The following is a 24,861-nucleotide window of genomic DNA, read 5'->3' on the forward strand; positions in this document are numbered from 1 at the left end:
ATTGTGTCCAATTTTCAAACTCGGAAAAGAAAAGAAACGGCGGCTGTGCTGTCGGATTTTGCTGGAAAATGTGATGTGCTGATTCCTCCTTCACTACATCTTACATCGCCGAGATCAAAAACTCCGGCTGATCAAAAGGTTTCCGACTCTTCCAAGAGACGCTGAGTCACGTCCTTGTTTTAACAGCACCCTTGAGTTTGCTGTGTGTTCCGGTGGCTTCGAGCAGCTGATCGTCAGCAGATGTTTTACTCGCTTAAGCGTCTCATCAGAAATGATCTTGAGTCAACTAAAGCCGACTTTGCGACGCTTAACATTTCAAAACACTTCACAGAGACGGGACACGGCTGATTCTGTCGACTGATACTCACATCTGCCTTGGACTTCTGGGAGGATCTCTCCAGGACGTCGTCACAGGACAGATCCGAGTCCTCGGAGAAGCTCAAGTTCCTGCGGGTTTTGTCTGTGACAAAGAATAAAACACAAATTTAAATGGATTTTGTAATAAACACCTTGTTAGAAAAACGATTTTAAAGCTCTGGGACACCTCTCGCACCTGATGATCTGCCAGGAGAGGAACTTCTCTTCTTCCCAGAGTCCTGCGTGGTGGAGCTGGACGACGGCGTGCTCGGACACGACTTGTCATCCTTCTTCTTCTTGTCCTTCTTGTAACCCGAGAACACGGCCTTCCACAGCGACTTGTGTTTGGGCGGCGTCTCATCGGTGGACGAGAGCCTGCTGCTGTCGTTCTTGGCCTTTTTCTCCTTCTTGTTCTTGCGCGGGGAGAAGAGGGAGCTGCGCTTCTTGCTCTTGCTCGTGGCCGAGCCGTCGGACGAAGCCGCCGAGCTGTCCAGGCTCTTGTTGCTGCTGAAGAAACGCTCCGGCAGAGTCTCGGCCTTCTTCGACTCCAGAGATTTCACGGCCGATGTCCTCGGCGACACGGCAGATTTTTTACTTTTCCCTACGACCTCTGGGGTCACGCTCCAGGCCACTTTGGGCTGGGCACCCTTGTCAACGTCGGACTCTTTCATTTTGTTCAGCTGCTTGGCCATGGCGTCTTTCAGCACTTGGCTCTTTATAGACTTCTCTCTGGCTCGAATTCTCTCCTCTGCGATCTCCTTGGCCTCTGGAGAGAATCGGGTTGCCCTCTGTGTCTGAGGAGCTCCCGGGATATTAGGTTTACCGTTTTCCATCGCAAGAGCCAGATGCAGAGGAGGTTTATCTCTGCTGGCCTTGCTGGTGGGCGGAGTGTAATACCTGTTCATGCTCGTTTCTGGCGTGCGCTCGTCGTACGTGTCCTCCACGTCGTCGGCAAACGGAATCTCCTCCACCTTCTCCACAAACGACTTCCTCGCCTCCACCGGTCGAGGCTTCTTCTTTTCTCTCATAACAACAACCACCGGCGCTGGCTCTGGTTCTGCCTGGAGCGATGAGAGTCTCCTGGGTGCAGGCTTGGGCACGGGCACCGGGCTCAGCTGGGTCCTCGGCGCAGGAACAGGAGTCTTGGTTTTCGCCGGCTCTTTGGCACGCTCCGGTGGAAGCTTTTCCATGCCGTTGCTCCAGGACACTTGGTGTTTCTGCTGCCTGAGCACGGCTGGAGACTGATTTGCAGGCACAGGTGGCGGCGGACTGGAGGGCGGGGTGAGCATGGTGGAATCAGACATGTCGCTGTTCACCGTCTGGCTCGTGGCCAGGCTCCCGTTCAACCCCAGGCCGGAGCTGCTGCTGAGGTCCCTCTTATCAGAGCCATTACTCTTGGGCTCCGCGGGAGCTAGAGGCGTAATGACCTGACCCTCGAGGGTGATGTTGAGCCTGCGGATGACAGGACGACCCGCGGGGGCCGGCTTCTGCTCCACAGACACCTCAGGAGACTTTGTCCTGACCGGGGTGGGCTCCTCTGTCGGAGCAGTAACGACACTGTTCTCGAAGATTTTACTGCTGCGATCCAGAGGAGTGAGACCGAGGCTTTTCCTTATCTCTGCGCTCTTTAACCAAAACTCCTCAATGATATCTGTCTTTTTAGATGGAGTCTCATCCGTTGAGGAATCTACGGACCTCGTGGACTCCGGCGAGCCCTTGTCGGTTTTGTTCATGGGCGTCGAGGTGACTGCGGGGACAGGCTGAGTTCTGACGGGAGAATCTGAGGCGAGTGGCGACGACGGTTCGTGACAAGGCAGCGGCTGGGCGCAGATCGGGGAGAGGGGGTTTCCTGTGAGGGGGCAAATGGAGCGGTGGGGGTAGACAGGAGATTTAGGAGGGCACGTCTCCGGTAGGGAGGTGGGCTGGGAGCAGATCGGTGAGCTGACAGGTGATGTGGAGGGGGATCTGACAGGTGACCTGATTGCTGGGCTGAGCAGGGAGGCGATAGGTGATTTGGTGGGAGAGCTGGGGGGCGACGAGACAGAGACACTGACAGGAGAAGCAGCGGCAGCAGGAGCAGCAGGGGAAGCGACAGGTGAAGGGAACAGCGGGCTCCTGGCTGCCGGTGAAGGAACTGTCCGCTCAGCCGTCGCTTCCTCAGGTATGAACGGATCCGGGAAGAAGCGGCTGCCAGGAGATTTCACGAGAAGTGTCTGGAAAAGAAAATCAGGATTTAGTTGAAACAACCTTTGGATTTCTTAAGTATTACATCTGCCAAGTACGATATGTTTATATACTTCCATGAAACTTGGTGTAAGGATGTTGTATGGGAGAGGGAAGAAACTACTAAAGTTTTGTTTGACTTTATTTGATGTTTTCACCAATTTTCTAGTCTCACCTGTGTCTCAGGCTGTGGTGATAGTTTGAGAGGGGAAAGGACATCTTCTTTCTGCAGTGGGCTGGTGCCTGATGGTTCTGAAAGCACAAAAAACAAACATGTAATTCAATGCATTCTTGTGAAATATATATACAGCATATATGTATTTGAGTTAGCAATTTTAAGTAGTTCGTACCAACGCTGGAGGACACTGTAACACTTCCAGGTTTCCTGTCGTCTGCAGGAAGTGTTTCAGTGTTCTCTGACAGGTGCAAACGAGCCTCAGCTTCTGCATCTGAAGGGATGTCCTCTGGAATTAGAATACAACATTTCTAATTATTGCACCCCTTTACACCTTTTAAATTTAAACTCAAAAATAAATGTCACACTATATAAGTGTGATAAGTTATTTCTCAAACAAAAAGTAAGTATTTGTATGAGTTTGACAGCTCACCCTGATCCATCTCTGTACCGGGCTCCACATCCTGGCTGTCTGCTTCTGCTTCCAGCTCCTCATCCTCACCGGGCTCTGGTGCAACAAAGAAAACGGCAAGAAATGAGTCTAAAGGGTAAAACAGTCTTCAGTCTTTAAAAGATTGAGAACATTTTGCAACTTCCTGACAACCTAAGCTTAAGAATTCAATAAAAACTGACAGGATACATTTTTAACAGTGAGGAAAAAACAACCATTTAAGGTTGCAAATGAATGTAAAACTAAAATCCATTTATTTAGGTAAAATGTTTTGGCAAAAAAACATACACAATGAATATGAACAAAGGTTGGGCATAAAGAAGCATTAGTAGGTAGGTCCATGCAGTTATCCATTTATCAATGAGCAAATGGATGAACATTTTAACCAAGCAAAAGCAAAAAAACCAACACGTTAATGACGCTGGTTAGAAGACGAGCCGCGTGTAAACAACATTCGTGTTTTGACAACAACTGGAACAGGGAACAGACAAACACGGCTGGTTCATGCATTTTTGAAACTATATGGCAACATTAACCATCACTTGTGCTAAATGCACTGAACAGGCCATCGTTCATGTGGGTGCATGAGCACGTCGGGAGAGAATATCTTATTCTGGTGGGTCTAAGCTCAAGGAGATCTCTACCAAGCTTTTAACCCAGACCATAAGTGCTGCTCGTGAATCCAAATATGGGTGTAAGGACTCTCATCGCATTCATTCAAGCTCTCAACGTTGATAAAGTACCTCAGCCCCCGAGCTCTGTGTCGGTACAAGTGCCATTGAGGGGTTAGTCCAAAAATATAACAGGATATTCCATGAAATACCCTTGTATATAACCCCATTAGAGCTAGAAAGCCTTGATAGCTCATCGTCTCTGGAATACATCACACTGGAGTACAACACAGTGTGAAAGTGAAGAGAAAATAACACGCTCCAGAAGTTGGAAAGGGTAGGATGAGAGTTTGGGTTATTAAAAGGTGAAATACAGATGCTGCTCTGATCCCGACCCGGGAGAGTGACAGCCTTACAGCTCGCATGCTTTGTGAGTTCACTGGTCTCTGCACGTGTTCCTGCATGCTCCAGGAAAACAGGCCGGCCAGCCGATAGACAAGATAGAGAACAGGTCTAAGACGGGATGTTGTCATCCCTTTGAAGTCTGAGCTACCTCCAGACATGGACTCCAACCAGACTCGCACTGCCTCGTGTCGGGCGGATGTGTGGGCAGGTGCTACGTTCACACCAGAAGATACGGATACGACACAGAGGGATAGGTGGCAGGGAAATAACAGCAAAGTAATTAGACACATGGGAAAGGACACGGCGGAACACACACATACACACACACACACAAAAATAAAAGAACAAAGCAGAACACAAAATCAAAAGGAACTGACAAGGGGGTTATGTGGTGCGCTGGGATGTGGTTGGAGAACTCCAAGTTCACCCCAGCAGACCAACTGCAACTCTGAATGACAAATTAAAAGACTGGAACAAAATTAGACATTCCACGGATAAAAAAAAAAAAAAAAGCACATGTGACGTAAATGTACAAAATCAGAGGTGATTATAAAAGAAAAGGTGGGTTAGTCGGGGGAGGGAGGGGGGCTCCTCTTGTCGCAGACACAGACAGTGAAACAAAACAGCAGCAGCCACATGGATGAAACGAGACCCTGGTCCTTGAGGCCCACAGCCTCCCCAGGTGTTCAGCTTCCTCTGGGTGGCGTTACCTGTGGAGGAGGGCTGAATGAGCCCAGAGGGCTGGGAGAGCTGGGAGGTCAAGTCCTTCTCTCCCCCGGACTCCAGGTGGATGGTCTGGGGATCCACAGGCTGCAGGATCTGTTGGATCAGCAGGTTCCTGGCTAGATGGCCGTAGTGTTGGTGGGTTGAGATGGAAGTTGTGTGAGAGATGATGTTCAGGGAAAGTAGAGAAACAGAGCACAAGAGGAAGAGGAAATGAGGGAAAAGACACAAATGAGGGAGAGGTAGAGAGAAAGTTAGAAAACAGCGGTAATGAAAACTCATCAGAGGTGAGGAGGACGGAGGCTGCATGCACTACACTGCAAAAAAAGTCAAACCACAATTGTGAGCTTCAAAGATATATGGTTAAATCTTAAAAATGTATCCTTAAACCAAACAATAACTGCAGCACCTGGGGGAAAACACAAAGAAATCTCTGGGTTTTATCATATTAGTATTTTAAAGCCATAAAGAAAAACTGGGTTATTTTTTAAAGAGCAGGTTAGAGTGGGACTTGAAAAAAATGAAACTCTGTCTTTTAAAACCACAAGACAACAACCAACAAACCAAAACACACAAAAAAACGCAAACGGAAAAACCACGCTCTCTGTAGGACTCCTCGGAAAATGAAATCCAAACCAGCCAGGATTAAAGATCCCATTCAAAGTTACTGCAAACACATCCACAGGCAGTTGTGCTGCTACCTTTAAATGTACCAACATCCTCTTCGTCTTTCAGGTGCTTCTCCAGCCAGAGGCCAGACTGCAGCTCTCTGTCCCAGGGGCAGTAATCCCCGTCTGTCAGCAGGGGGAGACAGAGGCCGCCCGAAACCAAATAAAATAAAAAATACATGTACGTACACAAAGACAGTGGACATGGGAGGGGGAGAAAAGAGGAAGAGGAGGAGGAGGAGGAAGAGGAGAGTAATGGTTGAGACAATGACATGACACAGGTAACATTGAACTGCGCTAAAAACACACATGAGACAAGACACACAAACAGGAAACAGCGACAACATATTTCCAGGCTACACAAGAGTGAAAATAAATTACCTTCGCTCGACTCCTCATCTTCTTCATCCTCCTCTTCATCCTCCTCTTCATCTATTTCACCGTCCCTGCTGACTGCGTCGCCCAGAGCCTCATCCTCCTCGTCCTCACAGTCTCCCCTAAGTTTAGCATGGAGCTCCACCGCCTCCCTCCAAGGAACGCCACCGAGATCTGAGGGACTGGTAGGATGCTCCTCCAGATCCTCCTCCTGGTCCTGGTCCTGAAACTGGTCCTGATCCTGGTCATGATCATGATCATGATCATGATCCTGATCCTGATCCTCCTGCTCATCCTCCTCATCCATGTCGGACTCTGAGCTACTGTTAAAAAATATATCAGTATGAATACAGAGTCAGTACAAGTGAGGTGTTTCACAGAGACTTAAATATTCCATTTTCTACAGGAAGGTACAAACTTGTATTTTCGGTGTTAATCTTTACAAAAGATGCAAAAGGATTCAACAGAAATATGCAACACTTCTGTGTCAATTACTTTGAGAATTTACCCTGAACATCTGTTCTTGTCTATGTAACTGGTGAGTGGGTATCAACTCCTGTGAGAAGTGTGGAACTCACAGTCACACCTTAAAGTGTCTACATCAGCTGCAGCAAGTTCAAGAGTTTGTTGTAGTAGTAGAAGTGAACTGCAGTTAAAAAGACTTAGAAGACTTTAAAAAACACACTGTTCTCTCTAATATTCAGCATAGAAACCTCTAAAATATGAATAATTCGAAACAGAGTCTGGTGCATTTGTTAAGGCTGCAGCTCTTCTGGTTCAGGAAGCTGTGGATTATGGGTAATATTCACTGTTCAGCAAGTGGGACCTAATCACCCTGTGTGGCTGCAGATAGTTCTGTCGCTCTACCACATATTAACTAGTGGTGGCGGAAAAAATCGATTCTGTTCATATCACGATATTTTGCGCCCGCGATTATATCGATACTGTAGCACAAAGTATTGCAATATATATATATATATATATATATATATATATATATATTAGAGCTGTCAAACGATTAAAATATTTAATCGCGATTAATCGCATTTTGTCATAGTTAACTCGCGATTAATCGCAAATTTGTATCTATTCTGAATGTTCCTTCATTTATTATTTTTCCATAATTTTACTTTCGTTTTAATGCTCTTATCAACATGGAAAAGTGGATTGGCTTGCTTTATGCAAATGTTTTATATTATTGAAAAACAACATTGCCAAACAGGGCGGTACAAAATAAAATTATAAAGTGCACATTTCAGGTAAACAAGGACTCAGCCTATAGTGCAGTTAAACCATGGCTTAATATTTTCTTTTTTTCAAGTTTGCTGTGAACATAGCAGTCAGTCCTCTTATTTCAGAAACAATGAACCATAACAGTTAGGTTACCAATAAAAGGTAAGCCTACTACTTCTTAGCTACTCAAACAGACAAGCAACAAATAACAAACAAACAAAATACACAGGCAGGTGTCGGCCTACTTGGAAATAAATGAAACACAGAACTTTGTAGGGCTATTTGAGTCCTCCCCATATTTGTGGAAAATGTATGAAATAAGAAGTACCCTATTTTTAAATAAATAAAAACATATAGCTGCAGCCTAATAGTGTAACGGACTGGGTTTATGTTTATGTATGCTCAGTAAAACACTGTTGAAGGAGCGCTCTGATGTCTGACGGTCACTGAAGGGGTCTGGGTGGGACATGTGACTGTTTGGACCAATAGGATGGGGGGATCGGGGATCAATGAGGAAGTGAAGTGTTGTTGATGTCTGCGAGTGACGGAGTACGAGCGAGAGGTGCACATGTTCGTGTAGAGGAAAATACCAGTTACTAAACCACGAAGAAGTTCCGTGTCCTGTGGGACGCTACAATAGCTTTAAAATATATATTTTAGGTGGCGAAATATTAAAACAAAAAGCGAGAGCAGGTCAGACTGGAGGAGGCGAACACAGATACTGAAGCTGCAGCTGCAGCTCTGCTTTAACTCGAGTTAAAAAAATTGACGGCGTTAAAATGGGTTTGCGTTAACGCCGTTAATAACGCGTTAAACTGACAGCCCTAATATATATATATATATATTTTTTTTTTTTAATACTTTATTTACAATTATATATGTAACAGCCCCTGGCTGGCAAAGCATGACGAGGAGAGTTTCAGAGTTTAAAAGTTACCTAGTGTGTATGCGGAAAGGATGTTCTCCACTGCAAGAGATATAGTAACGGACCAGAGGAACTTTAACATATGAGCATGTCGACCAACTCCTTTTTCTGAACAAAAATGCCAATATTCCCAAATGAATTTAACATTTTGGGTCATGACCTTGCAGCCAACTGGACTGGACTCTAGTAGTACACATTTGTTTATTTTTCTCAATTTGATTGAAGCTCTAGGTTACTCTTATTTATATGATTATTCTCAGGTTTATGTTACTCTATTATGTCTGCTTTATGTTACTGTATTGTATTTAAATAATTGTTAGTTATGTGCTTGGAGCTCAGTGTTCATGTGAGAGGTCTTCTATTCAGAAAATAATTACAAAGGTCCTGTGTCCTGAATGTTCAAGGACAACGTTTTTGCACTACTCTTACTTAGTTTTTGCACTTCAGTTAATGTGTAGAAGACAATGTTGTTCACAAAATTAAATGTGACATTTGAAGTGAGTTGAGCAGTCTTATTTTCCTCATTTTTTGTAATGCCTTTGAATAATTTGGGGGACATGAATTGCAATATATCGCAGAATCGAATCGCAATACTTGCAGTATCGCAGAATCGCAATATTATTGAATCGTGGCCCAAATATCGCAATACTATTGAATCGTCACTTTTTTGACAATTCCCACCCCTAATATTAACGAACTTAACGATAGATGGATTGTCAACATTTGTTCTTCTCTTTGTACCTGGAGCCCGGGTCGGCCTCTCTGGTCTTATCCAGCACGCTGCTGAGGTTGTGCTCCGCCAGCGTCTCCTCAGGCACCTCCTCCAGCTCCTCCTCCCTCTGCATAGACAGACGGTAGTTCTCCAGCTCGATGCGCTCTGGAGTTCCACGCAGCCTCTTGGCCAGGATCGGCTCCTGAAGTCCATTGACCTCCAGGGCTGAGAATACCAGGTGAAGCGAAGGCAGTTTAAAAAGAGCAAAACAGAAAGAGTCAAGTAGGAGCAACAGTCTAGAGCGGAGGAGTGTGAGTCTGTAAATCAGGTTTTATGCACGACTGGATGTAAGAGCAGGATTAAGCTTTTCAATGTATTTATGTCTCTAGGGAAATAAATAAACAAAATCCCCTGAGTCGTGTGTTGTGAAAACTATTGTGATTACAGGGAGAAATTCTCACAAAGTTGTGTGTGTGTGTTTTAAAATATCAAATCCATCAAACTCGTACATTAACACACAAGTTTGTTGTACTTTTTACTTTTTCTCGTTTACCCCCATTAGCACCAAAGCAGTTTTGTGTTGTTAAAGAACAAAAGCGACAACAACACACCAATTCAAGATCTATAACTGAATTTATTGCGTTAGATTTTTTTCCTACAACAAAAGTTTTCAACAAACACAAAGTAACTCTAAAGTTATAATTCTACAGTTATAGGTACACGGGTGGTGCCTTGCCTTTTTCCCGTCCTGAGAAGCAAAGCTTAAAACTGTTTTTTTTGGAAAACTTTGTCTTTTTGGTGAATGTGAGAGGAATTAGTAAAGTGCTTCACACATTATAGTGCACGTTTCTGTGCAGTTGCCCCCCCAATATCAGTTCTATAAGCAATGATCCCGTGTTAATCTTTCTAATAAATGAAAGGTGTGACAATGAATGTGTAATATTTAATACTGTCTGAAAATGTGAGACAGATGAGAAGAAATCTATTTTATTAAACCTAATGCTTTACCTTTCAACAATTGTATAATTAAAGGATAAAAGCGACTCGTTACCTTTCAAATGCAGTTTGCAGAGTTTCCATTAATGTCTTAAATATTTCAATTAATGATAATCCTTAATTATATCATGAATTTACCCAGATTTTAAAGAATAAGATGAAGTATTACATTGTAATCAAAGTGATTCATCCTAAAATGATTTCTTAATTACTTGAAGCCATTATTTTGACTTCCTATTACGAGATATAATCAGTAATGGGATGAGAGATGTGCCTTATTATCAGAAGATTATCTTGTTATTTTATTCTATGTTGTACAAAGTACAACTAATTATTTAATTTCATTATTACTACAATAATGTATTAATGTTGCAAGTGTTTATGTTGTTATGAGACTATTTATGAGCAATAATTTCAATTTACTACACTTGCCACACATTGCAGCAGGCACTTTACTTGTTTGAAAATCAAATATAAATTTTCTATTCATCCTATCAGCCCACACAGCTCTTTCTAGTCTACGTGATTATATTGAACGATATTAAATGCAAAGAAATATATTCAGTTAGATGCAGTACACTGAGGGAGAAAACAAATCTGAGCATTGGTATGTGTGAGGGGTGGGAGGTGGAGGGATGCAGGGGGGGGGGAACAGGGCAGCCGAAGAGGTGCAACAGAGGAGTGGAAAATCACAAGAGAACCAATCACAGGCACTGATTCAAGCAAGAGTCGAGTTCTCAGTTTTAAACTGCTCTGGTAGGAGGGGGGAAAGGTAAAGCTCACAAAAGCACTGATACAGGCACTTGATCACAGAACGGAGAGGTTCAGTCAGAGAGAGAAACACTTCACAAGGCTCGAAAAGAAACACGTCACACAGGAGGAGGAAGAGGTAAAAGAGAGAGAGAGCAGCTGGAGGAGGTTACAATCACAAAGGAATTAAACTTGGCTCTTCATCAAAGCACAGGCTGAAAAAAACAAATCGTATTTAACAATTAACTTAGGATATATCTATGATCAATGACAAATTTCTACCAATATTTTGAGTTTTAAAATGTCCATATTGTTGCTTAATCAAACTGTAAAATCAAGGTGAGATGCAGTGAATGAATAAAGTGGGTTTAAGGGGTTTATGTTGCTGCCTGTGGAGCTGATCAGAAGAAACTCTGTCCAACTCTTTAATTATCAAGCCAAGAAAAACAAAATAAAGTGAAGATGCACCATTCACTTCTAAAACGATTCAGCCAGAGCTCTGATCACCTGTCTCGGCCAATCAGAGGCCACAAAATAGAGAGAATGCTGCATCTTCCAGGAATAAGAGACATTCACGTAAACACTCAGTGAGGCAACACAAACGGCTGCATCTCTACATTAGTTGGCAAAGAGTGAAAAAGAAACAAGGGAAGGTGGGAACGAGAGAGTCATGCTAGAGTAGGTTGAGCAGGACATTGATGGAGAAACAGCAGAGGAGGTAGATGCAGTAGGTACACAGGAAGGGAGAGTCTAGGGGGTTGCGCGCCACCTGGTGGCAGGTCCAGGAGAGCGTGCGGCCGAGGGTACGCAGAGGAACTCCCAAGCCTGTGGCCAGACGGAAGGGTGCCACGGCAAGAGAGGAAAGTGGGGTACCTGAGGGCTGGAGCTCGGACGAGGGGGTCACCGCTGCCATAGCCCTTCCGGGGGCATCTACGGCCGAGGTGGGGGTTTTGGGCGACTGGTGTTCCTGCAAGGGAGGATGGAGGGATAATGTCCACAACAGGCAAGTCAACAAAATGTTCTTATCTCAGTAGAAAAGAGAGGATAAAAGTTTCCCGAATCAATACTTCTCTCATCTTATTCCACGCTCCCCTATGTAAATAAGCTTTGCCTTTTTGAAGAGAAAGCAAACAGTACCTTGGCTTCGATCGGAGCTGGGGAGGGAGCAGGCCTCTTTCTCTGAGCATAGCCTGACAGACGGTAACAGTAGTGGGGCTTGCAGTAGAATTTGCCTGCAGAGAAAGAGAGGAGGAATAGGCAGAAATGCTGAATGCATAAATAAAAGATACACACCTCACAGAATGCACAGGCTTGTATCTATTGTTGTCAGGAGCAGACTGTGTGGTTGTCATTTAGAATAAAGAAACTTCCTTTTGGTCTCATTTCAGTGGGAACAATGTCCCACGACAAATTGTGGAGAAGCAGCGTTTCTGTCTCATTGAACAATCTGGTGTTTGTCCTTGAAAACAATAGACACCTCACAGAGAGGAGGAATATGGAATCATGAGACTGCCTTGCGGTCAAAAGGAGATTGATGCTGTGTTAGAATTTAGTTTAAATATTGCATCTATAAAAGTTTTCTAACAAACAGTATATTTTTTTATAGAAGTTCGGTGAAATGTTGTGCTGTGTATCTGTTTGTTTCAGTCCATTCATTCCATTGTTCTTTGTATCAGAGTGGGAGGTTGTGATGCACAGTGTCTGACAGTCTGTCTGTTTAGATACGACCACTAGGAGGCGCCCAAGTTGCACATTGTTTCCAAAGGGGAAATTCAGGGACTGATATGACACTTTCAACTGTTTGTGTTTTTATTATTGAGCCTGAAATGAGTTCGATTAGTTTTGCCTGCAATTGATGTTGTATAGAATTAGTTTTTTTATCTTTAGGGTTTTGCTTCTTACCATCCTCCACGTCGAAGGCGTAGGAGGACAGGCGTAGCGTGGTGCTGCAGTAGTCGCACTTGAAGCAGCTGCGGTGGAAGAACTTCCCCTCGGCGCTCAGCCTCTCCATCACGTACACGCGCTTTCGGCAGAAGAAGCAGACGTCGCTGCCGCCGAGGTTGACCGGGAACTCTTTTCTGAGGGAGCCCTGTGGAACCATAAAGCATTTAAATCAGTCTCTAGAGGGAAAAAACAGTCAAATGAGGGAACGAGGGAAGGAGAAGTGCATTAAAGAGAGAGAAAATATTATCAAGATCACAATCTCACCAGGCTTCTGTTAATGTTTGCTGGGTATCGAGCTATTTTATAATAAAATTAACTACATCACAGCGGGTCTCAGGGTTATTTCTCATTAGGGACAAGCATAAAGACATGCTTTTTATCCCCACAAGGAAACGCCAACTTCTGTACTAGTCGAGCAAACACACTCTAAAGGTAAAGGGAGATGGATCGAGGTGCAACCGTGACAGGAAACTAACACACCAACGTATCAACCACGGGTCAATACACAAAACAACACTCTCTGTGCAGGGACGGCTTTGGTTCACGTAGCTACACGCCATAGTCCAGCGCTTCCACTACTTCCTTACCAAATCCCTCTTCTCAGGGGGGGGCTTGGGGTCGTCGTGAGACTGAAGCTGACTGGCTATCTGCTCAGCCAGGGAGCTAACTCCCCCCGTGTACATCCGCACAAAGCGCTATCAACAGCATTAGAGGAGGGAGGAGAGAGAAAAGAGAGACAGGTGAGCAAACATTAGAAAATGATGGATGGAAAAAGAAAGAACATGGAAAACAGAGGGAGGAGGAGGCCAGAGTGTTTTAACAGGTCCTTTAGATTTGACATAGCAGTATTCACATGCTCCAGTGATCAAGCGGTGAGATGTGCACTCGGCCCCCAAGTGAGGAAGTGAGAAAACCAAACATACTGTGGCTTTAGAAAAACAAGTTCAATACAGATAAAATAACTCCTCAGTCAAACAAGATATTCCATCAGCTCTGAGGTGCATGTTACTTTAACAAAGAGCATTACTGGATTTGTGACAACAGGGAAAAACAAGATTAACTGTATTAGTGCTTGGAAAGACAACAGCGACCTTGAAGATGTGCTCCTGAAATAAGTAATACTGTTCATGAAGAATACTATTGTACTAGTATGTATAATTTATACTTTAGAAATACACAAGCCCAAACTTATAGTTGGTAGGATGATAAAAATCGGCCGATATGAGACTTTTGCAGACATATCGTTACAAAAAAATGAACAATGAAGACATGGGCATTTATTTATGTTTAATATTTTATCCCAAAAAAAGGATTTTCTTAATTCAAGCTCTATTGATTTGAAAGTAAATGTGATTTATTTTTATTTATAGTTTTTTTTCTAGAGTTTTTGGTTAAACTGTAAAACATCAAGTTTACAACTTCTAAATGTATGTATTGGCTGATATACAATATGCGTTTATTGGCAGTATGCGTCTGTCCCCAAAAGATCCAGATCGGTCAGGCTCTCGTGCCAACACACTCTAAGACACATGCATTTTTCATTCACATGCGCACACACACACACACACAAATACACACACACAGGCAATCACTCTGCCCTGCATCGTTTTAATGGTTATTATCTGAACCCAGAGAGCAGTCAACAAATGAAACTGTACATAGTTTAAATCCTGAATGACTCTACACCAGGATTAGATTTAATATTCTATTAAAACTCAACATAAAATGAGCTTTTTGATCCTCAGTGTGAGAAGAATTGAGGTCACATGTGGCCTGAGCAAAAACAAAGCCATGAAATCACTCTCGCTGCAGATGAGACTTTAGCTCGCTTCCCTTCTCTGGGCTGAGCTACAGACCTGCTGCCATTTCAAAAGTTGTTGCTCCACCAGAGCAGGAACTGAGCTCGTCAACAAGGGAGTTAGACTAGATGAGATTTATTTACTTTTTCGCTGCCAAGCTGCTCTTCAAATCCAAAACAACAAAATATCTACGGGAATCCTAATTGAGTTCGAGCACACACCCAGCTGAGAGTATAATGACATCACAATCACAGGAAGCTGATGACTCACACACACATTTGTCACAAACACCGTAAAACAATTGACATGTACGTCTCGAAGCAGGTCTCCAGTGAGCTCAGGCAGTGTTAAGCAATTATCACAACTTGCAACGATGCGTCTTCCTGATAGAGGGGGGGGGTGCAGGTGTGTTAGCATCGTCACACGACATTCCTCGGACGCATGGGCGACACTACCTGTCTGTCGGAGGGAGACGGGGGAGTACCGGGGGGGGTCTGGGCTCGGGCCAGGTACCATTGTTCCATAAAGAAACGTGAGGGCTTTTTCTGAGTCTCCACGGAGGAGTGGGGGAGAGGAGAGGAGTTAGAAATGTAGTAAAGTTGAGCAAGAAAGAAAGTTTACCACAAGACTGATAATCAGCCGTCTCTATTAACGGATCAATTTCACCTGAGGTGTGACGGCCTTGCCCTCCAACTGAGAGACAAGCTGCTCGGCCCTCTCCTGAATGCTAAGCACATATAAGGGCATTTGGTCATCGGAGTGCAGAGGCCTCACTGACTCCTGCAGAGAAATAGATGATTCCATCACCAGAGGACAAATGTTTTCATTCTCTGTCTTTTTTAGTGGTTTTCCAAACACAATCTCTCTTCCAGTAAAAAAGCCTGTCATCGTGGCGCATAACATAGAAGGTTTTGTTGGCCATTGTTTTCATAGCTCCAGCTGACAGTCTTTAATTTGTGTAGAGATGTGAGCCCGACTGGGTAAACTCTGCCCTGCAGTTAGTGAGGATATGTTGCAGAAATACCTAACAAATCAACAGAGTGCACTCCAGATAAATAAACAAGAAGTGAACAAGCTTAAGTGATGTCCTTAGCTCAAAGTGAACACATGGACGAGGGGTTATTTCTCAGAGGGGGGCGGGGGGGATGCGTTAGTCCACAGCACCAGAGAGCGAACCTTTCTACTGGAGTCAGGAGAGGAGACTGGGGAACCAGGACCCTCACTGGGGCCTCGGGACAAGTGCCACTGCTCTACAAAGAAACGGGACGGCTTTTTCTTAGGCTCCATGGAGAGAAGAGGGATAGTTAAGAGAAGGAATTGGAAAGTTAAATAAATGTAAAGTAAAACCATAGACTGTATATAAAGATGCAAAGCAAATAGCCTGCATGTCTACGCTGCCATCTTGGACATTCAGTTTGGCTTCACTTTGGGGAGCAGTGATGTCGTCCATCTTCATCTTTATAAACAGTCTATGAGTAAAAACTAAAATTATTTGTAAACCCTGTTCACACAGAAACGTCCATGCATGGTGTTCACCTTTGGTGGTTTGTCAGGTTTGCCCTTAAATCTAGAAATCAGGCGGTCGGCCCTCTCCTGTATACCGGGGATGTGAATGGGTCCTGGGTCTGTCAGGTGCAGGCGTTCCCCTTCCTGCCAAACAAGCTCCATTGAGACCTGATGCTGAGCGGGTGAGCGGCTGAATGCTTTCTATACCGAGGTTTCATATAGGATAGGGAACAGCCTTGTTTATTCCATACAGATGTCTGTTTACAGCAGCTCCGACCATTATCTCATTAAAAAATTCCAACCACAAACAGCAGCAACAAGCTGAATTCACATCCATGCAAACACGCCAACACTTTACCCCGTGTTTCAGAGGCCTCTCGTAGTATTCAAGCTCCTCTTCCTCTGGTCTTTTACTCACATTCTTAAAAAGGTAGAAATGAGCAGATGTGCTGGTGTTAATATTTTGAATCGGGCAGAAAAATAGGCTGGAACAAAAAGCTTTCGGGCTTTGAAAAACATCTTGTTAGAATTCCAGACAATGAGTTAAAACAACCAAAGGTCCCCTGAGTTGTTATTTATTTACAATCTGCCACATTCCAACAAAACACCTTTCAGTGTATAAACAAGCAGCTCTTCTGATAATGACCCACACACACAAACACACAAAACCCACAAACAGGAAAGTAAACAAGACGCGAGGTCTCTAGAAAGTTCACTTGGGAAAATGCAGCATTGTTTTTATCTCTGCTGCACAGAGCTGAGTTCGAACCTGAAGTGCAGCCGACATGATTAGGAAGAATGATGTGAGAGATAAAAACAGGGAGTCTGGGGACACTCGATGGGTTTATGTCAGGGATGGACACACACACACACACAGACAGAGACAGATAGAGCAGACTCGTGAGTCACCTCTGAGTGGAGAGAGAGCGAGGAAGTGGAGGAGGAAGAAGGGAGCAGAATGGTTTTCTTTGGGCAACTCCGAGCGCCCGAGCCGGACAGCTGCTCGTCACCACCTCTGGCCTTCAGAGACGAGGGACAGGACAGATGATGAAGGTGAAGATGAGGATGAAGATGATGAGCTTGGTGCTGAGATGAATGTTTATATTCGTTATCTTTGTCTTTCACAGTCGGATAAAACATTAATATGCGACCAAAAAACATGGAAAACCAAGAGAAGTTATAATAACGATATTTGTATGCTTTATCAAGATCAAATTAGTGATCAGTTCAGTTAATAGATTTAGTTTGGTGCATTCTACTTCACAGTTAAGTTCCTTACCTGTACGATACAGTATTAGCAATGGGTGACACACTGGTGAGCACAAGTCCAAACCACAAAGCATTTACAGGTCGACCTACTTATCCGTTGGTCAATAATATCGTCCGATATGAAATTTCACGGACACATCAGTGTGAGCATTAATTTTTTCCAAGAGTTTCTATGATATAATTTTCATAGAATGTTTTGTTGTTCTATTGTTCTATTGTTATTTTATTGTGAATTAATCCTCTTATAAAGTACTTTGTTAACAAATACAGATTATACTACTACTACTGCTGCTGCTGCTACTACAATTACTAATAATAACAATTATTATAAAATAACAATTATTATTATCTTGTTATTACAATATTCCAAAAAGTTGCAGTAAAAAGTCAGTGATTTACTTTAAGAGAACAAAGAAAATATTAAATATGACCAGTGGCTTTAGAAACTCAATTCTAACAACTAGATGCAGGAGTTGATCTTTTGCTGAGGCTGCACAAGAGAAGTGTAGCAACGGCCTTTTTTCTTTGTAATGCATATGCACCTATAAACAGAATAGATCAACCTATTATCTACAGGAGGGTGGCAGGGAATCCTTCACATGAGCTCAACTCATAGAAAAGTGCTGGACAAATGCAACAAGAAAGAGGGGGAAGGTAGACATCATCCAAGAGGGCAACCGTTCTGTTATTTTTCATTCTTGAAAACACAAACCTAATATTTAAAACTGTTCTAAACATTAGAAATATGAATGTAGAGTTTCTGAATACCAGTAGCACAAGAAAAATACATTCAACTAACTTGTGAGGCCTTAAGAACGCACACAATGCTTTCTGAAGAAAGAAAGGCTGAATGTAAACAGAAGCTTTGTTTGTTTAGAAAGAAAACTCCACAGGGGAAAAACCCTTAACTGTCTAAATACTGCAGACAAAAAAAACTGGCTGCACAATATTATGCAAATACCATTTTTCCATTTTGAATATTACAGCTATGTGCAATCATTCCTTTACATTGGCCTATTTGTGTTTATGATGCATTGTCACTACAAAAAAAAACACAAATCAATTGGATGTAAATGGTCTTAAATTACAAATAAGAAAAGGGCCAAGCAGAAGCAAAATCATCATATATTTCTGATCTACTTGATTTCTTCTAAATCACAAGATGTTGCCCAACTTAAGAGATGCCACCTTCCCTTCCCCTTTTCTTCCGGATTGGAACACCAATCCATGCAGGTCTTCCATGGGGGGAAGCTAGATTTACTGGGGGGGTTAGGAGGAGCTGAACTACCGGGTCAGTGTACCTGCTCCCCTTTCCCGGGCAGCGTCGGACCCTTGATCATGTCTTTGTAGCGAATGCTCAGCTGCTCCTGCTGCTGTGTGCGTCTCTGATCCGGGAGGAGAGGCAGGGAGGAGAGAGAGACCATGACGCTGGTTCACTCTTACATCTCTCTGTTGCTTTGACACAAATACTCAAAACTGCACAGCTACTTGACTGATAAGTTACACACCAAACACCCACAGACACACACACAGTTTTGTTAACTACGCAACATGTCTCCAAACACCTGCACTTCTGGGTTAATTCCATCACACCGGACACTGGAGATCTGCAGTGTCTACCGCACCAGTCAACACAAACCAGCTTCCCCTCACTATGACACACCACAGGGACGTAGGGTTAGGATGGTCAGTCTAGCGGTTAGTCTCTAAAGGAGGGGATTGGGGTCGGGTCAGTTCCACTCTTTACCTTCCTCCACGCTGGAACCGGCGCCAGGCGCACTGGCTCTCTCACAGAGCGTTGGGGTGGGGAAGGGGGCAAGAGGCGGTCCAGATTGGGCAGCGAGTCCCCCTTTGTGGGCCCCGGGTAAAGATGGGTGACAGCGAGCGTGGCCAATGAGAGAGACAGAATAACCATGCAAGGCATCATGGAAGCAGTCCATGATGGGAGATGAAGGCGAGGAGAGAGAAAGGGGAAGTGAATCAGGCGCACAATGGTCACAGTGGTCACAGTGGTTGGAAAATGAGCGTTCAAAAGCAATAAGGGAAATGACAAAGGGTCATAAGGAGATCATGCTGGGAGAAGTTGTGAACCATTCATAAACCACGCTTAAGAGATATTACAAAAATACACATCAAGCTTCACTATTACATTTTTAAATCCTTTAATCCTTCCGCACAAACCCTCAGATTACTCACTATTCAATTTTGGACAAATATAATCATATAATCAGGCAATTTCATAGACATCTGGTGGTAAAAAGCAATAAACACGAAAGATTTTTAACATAAACTTATACAATAAAAGAATAACACCGATTAAGAAGCAGCTCTCTTGAGTCATTCAGTAACAAGACGTTTTTTCTCGGACTGGAACTTCTCAGACTCGTCTTTTCTCTCAATCCACAATAAGACCTAGTGTTCCGGGGCCCACGTCTCCCTCCCACCGCTCTGTCCCTCCTCGCTGGAGAGAAAGCCAGCGCTTGGCAGAGCCCTCAAAGCCCAGTCAGCACCAGGGAGGCCGCCCACGTGACCTCGGAACAATACCCGGCCTGACCAATATTAGCATTCTGCATCTGAGCTCATTAATGCACGAGGCCTACATCTCGTCCCCCGAGAGACTGGAGGCCCTGTCGCACACAGCGTGAAATCTGCATGACCATCAAAATATTCATTGTGAGGAAAAAACAAACCACAATGAGAGAAATATTTCTCGACCACATGAACCACGTGATTTCGTCCATACCTGTCGCTTGAGTCCGCTGGAATGGGCCGGGGCGTTCTCCTCGAACTTGGCGAGCAGCTGGGTGGCCATGACCTTGACTTTGTTGCTGTTCCCCACGGCAGCAGATTCCACTTTCCTCTCACACAGAGCCGGGATGCACGGCCTGTCGTCACGACCGGTCCGGGATAATTCCTCCTGAGGAGAAAAGGGGGAAGAGGTTTTGTTATTTTTCGCCTGCTGTCGTCAGTCCAGTGGGATTAATTAGTCTGTTCTGGTCGGTTTGACTTCTCAAGCTGAGACACGACTCACCTCTTCAGACTGACTCGTCTTCCTCCTCTTCCCCAAACCGTCCACGTCCTTCTCTTTTTTGTCCTGTTGATGACACCATGAGTTATTTTAAATCCAGGCAAAACAGGGAAAATAGTGAAGTGAGAAACCCTTTTATTTAGGTTGTAGGAAATCTAGAGGAATCTTTCCAGACTCTGACCTTTGGATTTCTTTTCCTGGATATCGCTATGCTCTGACCGAGTTTGCTCAGGAACGAGATGGGAGACTTGGTGCTGGATATCAGAGCTGCCTTCTCCTCAGGGCTCAGGTTGTGTTTATCTGAACATAAATCAACGAGGAAAATTTTAGGTTATAAGCAAGTAAAAATGTTTTTGAATCCTCTCAGGATTCCGTGTAATTATGTTTTCACAGCATCTGTCACAAGACAAAACTTCTGTAATTAAAGACACTTCCCAACAAACAGTTCTACTGTATCACCCACTCTCACCTCCGGGTGGCACTGTGTCCCTGAACATCTCATAGAACTGGCTGAGGTACATGACCATGGAGAGCTTGTCTGGCTCCACCACAGAGGACATCTCCTTGCCAGTCATGCAGGGCGAGATGCCAAATTCCTTCTCCGCCACGTCGAAGCCCAACTGGTTGTTCTTCTGCTGGTCTCGCTCGTCCAGCGAGTCGAAGTTGCTGAGGGCAGGAGAGGGAGAGAGAAAGAACAAAAGACAGTCAGAATAAGACGGGACATGATAAGAGCGCTTAGTGAAAAGTCAAAGATAAAACACAACGGCTTCATATCAATGATCATAATCTATGTTTGTCCTACATATGTAAAACAAATATTCATGCACAAACTTCACATTCATTCCAATTCAACAGATTCAACAAACTTTGCAACATTTTTGTGTACAGTGGTTGAGAGGTGGTCATATTATATCTGAGCCCCATGACTTTGTTACACCATGTATTGTGCTTTCATATTGTGATATAAAGTGAGTTTTATATCACAAAACTCCAATTAAGAGCTTTTATTGGGGAACATGATCTTGGCTTGATTCAGAGCCTGGCTGATGTGAGCCTTTCACAGACTTAGCTGTATCTGCATTAATGTGAGCTGATATGAAAACTTTTATTTTACTGAATAAATACTGCAGGAGAGATTTACTTAATATTTAAGTTACAATAAAAAGAAAAGGTCGACATGTTCGGTTGTATTTGTGTGTTCTTTTTATCTATATTTATTTACAATGAATCCATGGTTAAACTGTAAAGTGTCAAGCCTCAATAATATTGATATGTCATAAGGGTTTGATAACATCTTTGGAATCATTACCATTTTATTTTAATGTGTATATCATCAATAAATTAGTATCTGAAATGTTTTGCTCCCAAGTATCTGTATCATCTGCCCCATTAAATCTATTTCAGTTGGGCTCTATGTAAGGTATTAGTAGGAATAATGTGACACACACTTTGCTTTCAATATCTTCCTCCGATGACTCTTAAGTATGTCGCACACAAAGTCTATGAAATACACAACAAATATCTATCTTTAAAAAGAGGGAACCAATCTATATTTTCCAGACACAGCTTTCCTAAAGTTATGGACATAACAGAGAAGCACTTGAGCACAGCAGGCAACTGTATATGTTATGGAAAGCTTTACTGTAAATGTCATTACACCGCAGCTGAAAACACAATTAACATGTCTCATCAATACACGTCAACTGCACATTCAGTCCATTTACAGGCATTAGCACTGGAGCCTCCACTCAGCATCAATCTCGCACACGCATACACGTGAACGCCGTTTTCCCAAGGTACCTCCACCCACCACTAGCCTCCTTCCTTACCCCCCCCCCCTCCCATCATCATCTGGCCAATCAAAAGGAAGCGGAGCACGACTGCTACAGCGCTTGGTAAAGGTCAGGAAGGACACGGAGACTAATAGCTTGTAATGTTAATCGCAAGGGAAGCAAACTACATTAGGCAATGTGGATGGAGACTGTGTATTTTATGGTGTGCTTGTGTGCATGTGTGTGTGCGTGTGAGGCAGTTATGACTGGTAGCTGTCACCTCATTTACAGGGATTTATGGTACAGTCCAAACCCAAGGTCCCAACCAGACAATAAACATCATTTGCGACCAACACACTCACATAAACTCAGCAGGCCGCCCGCTCCAGCCACCGCAGCAGGTTTAACCCGTTCACTCTCTTAACCACACTGCGATACACTCAGCAGAGATTGCCTCTAAGTCCACAAATTACCATCTGTAATAACCTGCGTTCCGTCTTTCAGATACTCACATGAGATCCGGTCTGTATCGGTGGATGAGGGCACACAGGGCCAGACCGCTCTTCCAGGACATTGTGAGATCTGTGACGTGAACGTTCCTGTAGCCGTCCGTCTGTCTCTGGCACCAGTTGAGTAGTTTACTCGATCGGGCGACGGATTCTGGTACGACAGAGGGAGAGAATTCAACTAGTTAGGTTGAACAGAATATGCATTTAACATGGAAAGATATGCTGTTTTCTGGAAAACACTACACATCTCTTGCTGAGCAATCTCATGGCCTTGGTCAGACAAGACTGAGCAGAGGATTATAAAGTGTTGCCATCCATGGACTCATCATCCATGTTAGTACAAGATTGAACCAGCCAGGAAGGAAGTGTTATGAACCGTGACATGTCAAAATAAAAAAAGTAAAAGAGAAAAGGATGCAAATGAGAGGTTAGGAGTGGATGCACCTTTCAAAACAGCAGGCACATTAAGTGTTGGATCTAACCAGGGAGATTATCAATGATTGAGTAAGTTCACGCACAGGAATTGTTAGTTCCATCATTCCAGGACTCACTTCACATCATTCATCCGTGAACACAGAGCAGGTGAACTTTAAAAAACAGCATAGACTGTGAGGAATCCCTGAAAAATCACACCATGCATGTGGACTTTATGTTACCTGGCAACTGCTTGTCAAGCAGGCAATTTTCTAGGGTGAAAATAGTTCATTGTTACATTTCAGCAACAGTGATTGCAGCAAAATCCTCCACTGATCAATAAGCACATCGAAGGAGTCTTAAGATAAACTAATGAAATGATAAAAGAGATACAAACCATTCCGGGCCAACTTGGGTGTTGACGTGTTGATAACATTCTCTATTTCAATGCGCATTTCCCGCGGCTCCCCGGTATCGAAGAGATTCCGCATCTGCAAACACACGCAAAAAGACCACACGTGTGAAATACCACACATGGAGATTTACAAGAACAAAACTTGTGTCAAAGAATTGTTCAGATTTCTCATTTCATACAGTGACGCCATATCCTTGACTTTTAACTGATATTATAAATCCATGTGTACAATAAAGGAGTAACAGGCTCCGTTCCACCCTGATATTAACATTCATTCTGAGACATCTGTGTCCTGAGTGTAATTAACTGTCATTTGTGTTTGTGAAGAGCAAAATGTGTTGTTTTTACGCAGTGTGATTTTACAGTTGTGGCGGTTGACAATGTTTGTGTGTGTGTGTGTTGGCATGAGTTAGAGAGAGGTAGAGAAAGAGAGCGAGGGGAGTCAGGGGAGGTTGAATGATTGAATCTGTGCGACGATGAAGAAAGATTTAAAAAATGTAAGAAAAGTATCATCATCACCATCAGCGTCTGTGTATCATTACACCGAGAAGATAACAGTTACGCTTCGCTTCATTGTGAAACTAAAGCAGTTCAGAGGACGTCAGCTGAGCAGGTGGTCTTTCGTGTGTGGTTACGTGTGAAACCAGTGAGGCTGTAGATATGGATATTGGTTCATATTCTCACCTGGCTGGGCTTGAGGAAGTTAAGGCTGATGTTGGGGTACCGTGTGGTCGGATCCACACTGTAATGATTGAAGTTCTTGCTGATGTTTTCTGGAGTGGTCTGGGGCAGGAGACGGTAAATACTCTCCCTAGAGGACGGAGGAAAGAAAGGTTTTATGAACTGAAAAACACTTCAGTTCAAGAAATGCTCTGAATATACGTAAACAAATTATCTGAGCGTTGTTATCAGAGAGCACAGAGAGTTACTGCAGGACAGAGGAGTCACATTCCATTCAGTTCTATCGAGAGGCTCTTATCCCATTAGTACTGAGAGAGGTGGGACTGATGCTTCACGTACATGCACATTCCCTAGTAAAACACTTAGAGATAAAAGGGTGTGTTTGAAGAGAGGAAACGTGTGTGTGTGTGAGTGTGTGTGTGTGTGTGTGTGTGTGTGTGTGTGTGTGTGTGTGTGTGTGTGTGTGTGTGTGTGTGTGTGTGTGTGTGTGTGTGTGTGTGTGTGTGTGTGTGTGTGTGTGTGTGTGTGTGTGTGTGTGTGTGTGTGTGTGTGTGTGTGTGTGTGTGTGTGTGTGTGTGTGTGTGTGTGTGTGTGTGTGTGTGTGTGTGTGTGTGTGTGTGTGTGTGTGTGTGTGTGTGTGTGTGTGTGTGCGCGCGCGTTTGTGAAATAACAAAGCCGTGTTTTTGGTGTTTACGCACACCCTCACCTCTCAGCCAGCACCTCCAGGGGGGGTTTTCCCTGAGCCCAGCTCTTCACCATCCAGCCCGAGTCCATGGCTGCCAGGAAACCTCGAGCTATGCCAGTGCCCATGGGCCAGAAGGGCTGGAGATGACAGTGAACACAACATTGTATAACCAAATATGGCCACAGGAGAATGAAGGATATGGAATCACAAAACGATGCTTGAATATGACACAAGA

General features: G+C 43.8%; 1 protein-coding gene across 1 annotated transcript in view; it reads right to left on the reverse strand.

The window, feature by feature from the left end:
- Positions 1-24,861, reverse strand: part of mical3a (microtubule associated monooxygenase, calponin and LIM domain containing 3a) — a 63,746-nt gene that overhangs the window by 17,658 nt on the left and 21,227 nt on the right. Inside the window, exons 9-30 of the mRNA XM_061075863.1 lie at positions 24,648-24,763; positions 23,945-24,071; positions 23,243-23,336; positions 23,088-23,117; positions 22,435-22,582; positions 20,620-20,816; positions 20,332-20,450; positions 20,154-20,216; positions 19,866-20,039; positions 16,763-16,873; positions 12,507-12,693; positions 11,742-11,836; positions 11,478-11,571; positions 8,888-9,083; positions 5,995-6,311; positions 5,647-5,739; positions 4,933-5,064; positions 3,189-3,263; positions 2,931-3,044; positions 2,756-2,832; positions 554-2,570; positions 369-460 (exon numbers count right to left, since the gene is read on the reverse strand). Coding sequence (XP_060931846.1) covers positions 369-460; positions 554-2,570; positions 2,756-2,832; positions 2,931-3,044; positions 3,189-3,263; positions 4,933-5,064; positions 5,647-5,739; positions 5,995-6,311; positions 8,888-9,083; positions 11,478-11,571; positions 11,742-11,836; positions 12,507-12,693; positions 16,763-16,873; positions 19,866-20,039; positions 20,154-20,216; positions 20,332-20,450; positions 20,620-20,816; positions 22,435-22,582; positions 23,088-23,117; positions 23,243-23,336; positions 23,945-24,071; positions 24,648-24,763 — 4,668 coding nt within the window. The remainder of the gene's footprint in view (positions 1-368; positions 461-553; positions 2,571-2,755; positions 2,833-2,930; positions 3,045-3,188; positions 3,264-4,932; positions 5,065-5,646; positions 5,740-5,994; positions 6,312-8,887; positions 9,084-11,477; positions 11,572-11,741; positions 11,837-12,506; positions 12,694-16,762; positions 16,874-19,865; positions 20,040-20,153; positions 20,217-20,331; positions 20,451-20,619; positions 20,817-22,434; positions 22,583-23,087; positions 23,118-23,242; positions 23,337-23,944; positions 24,072-24,647; positions 24,764-24,861) is intronic.

The sequence above is a fragment of the Limanda limanda genome, chromosome 8 (genome assembly GCF_963576545.1).
Source record: "Limanda limanda chromosome 8, fLimLim1.1, whole genome shotgun sequence".
Classification (NCBI taxonomy): Eukaryota; Metazoa; Chordata; class Actinopteri; order Pleuronectiformes; family Pleuronectidae; genus Limanda; species Limanda limanda.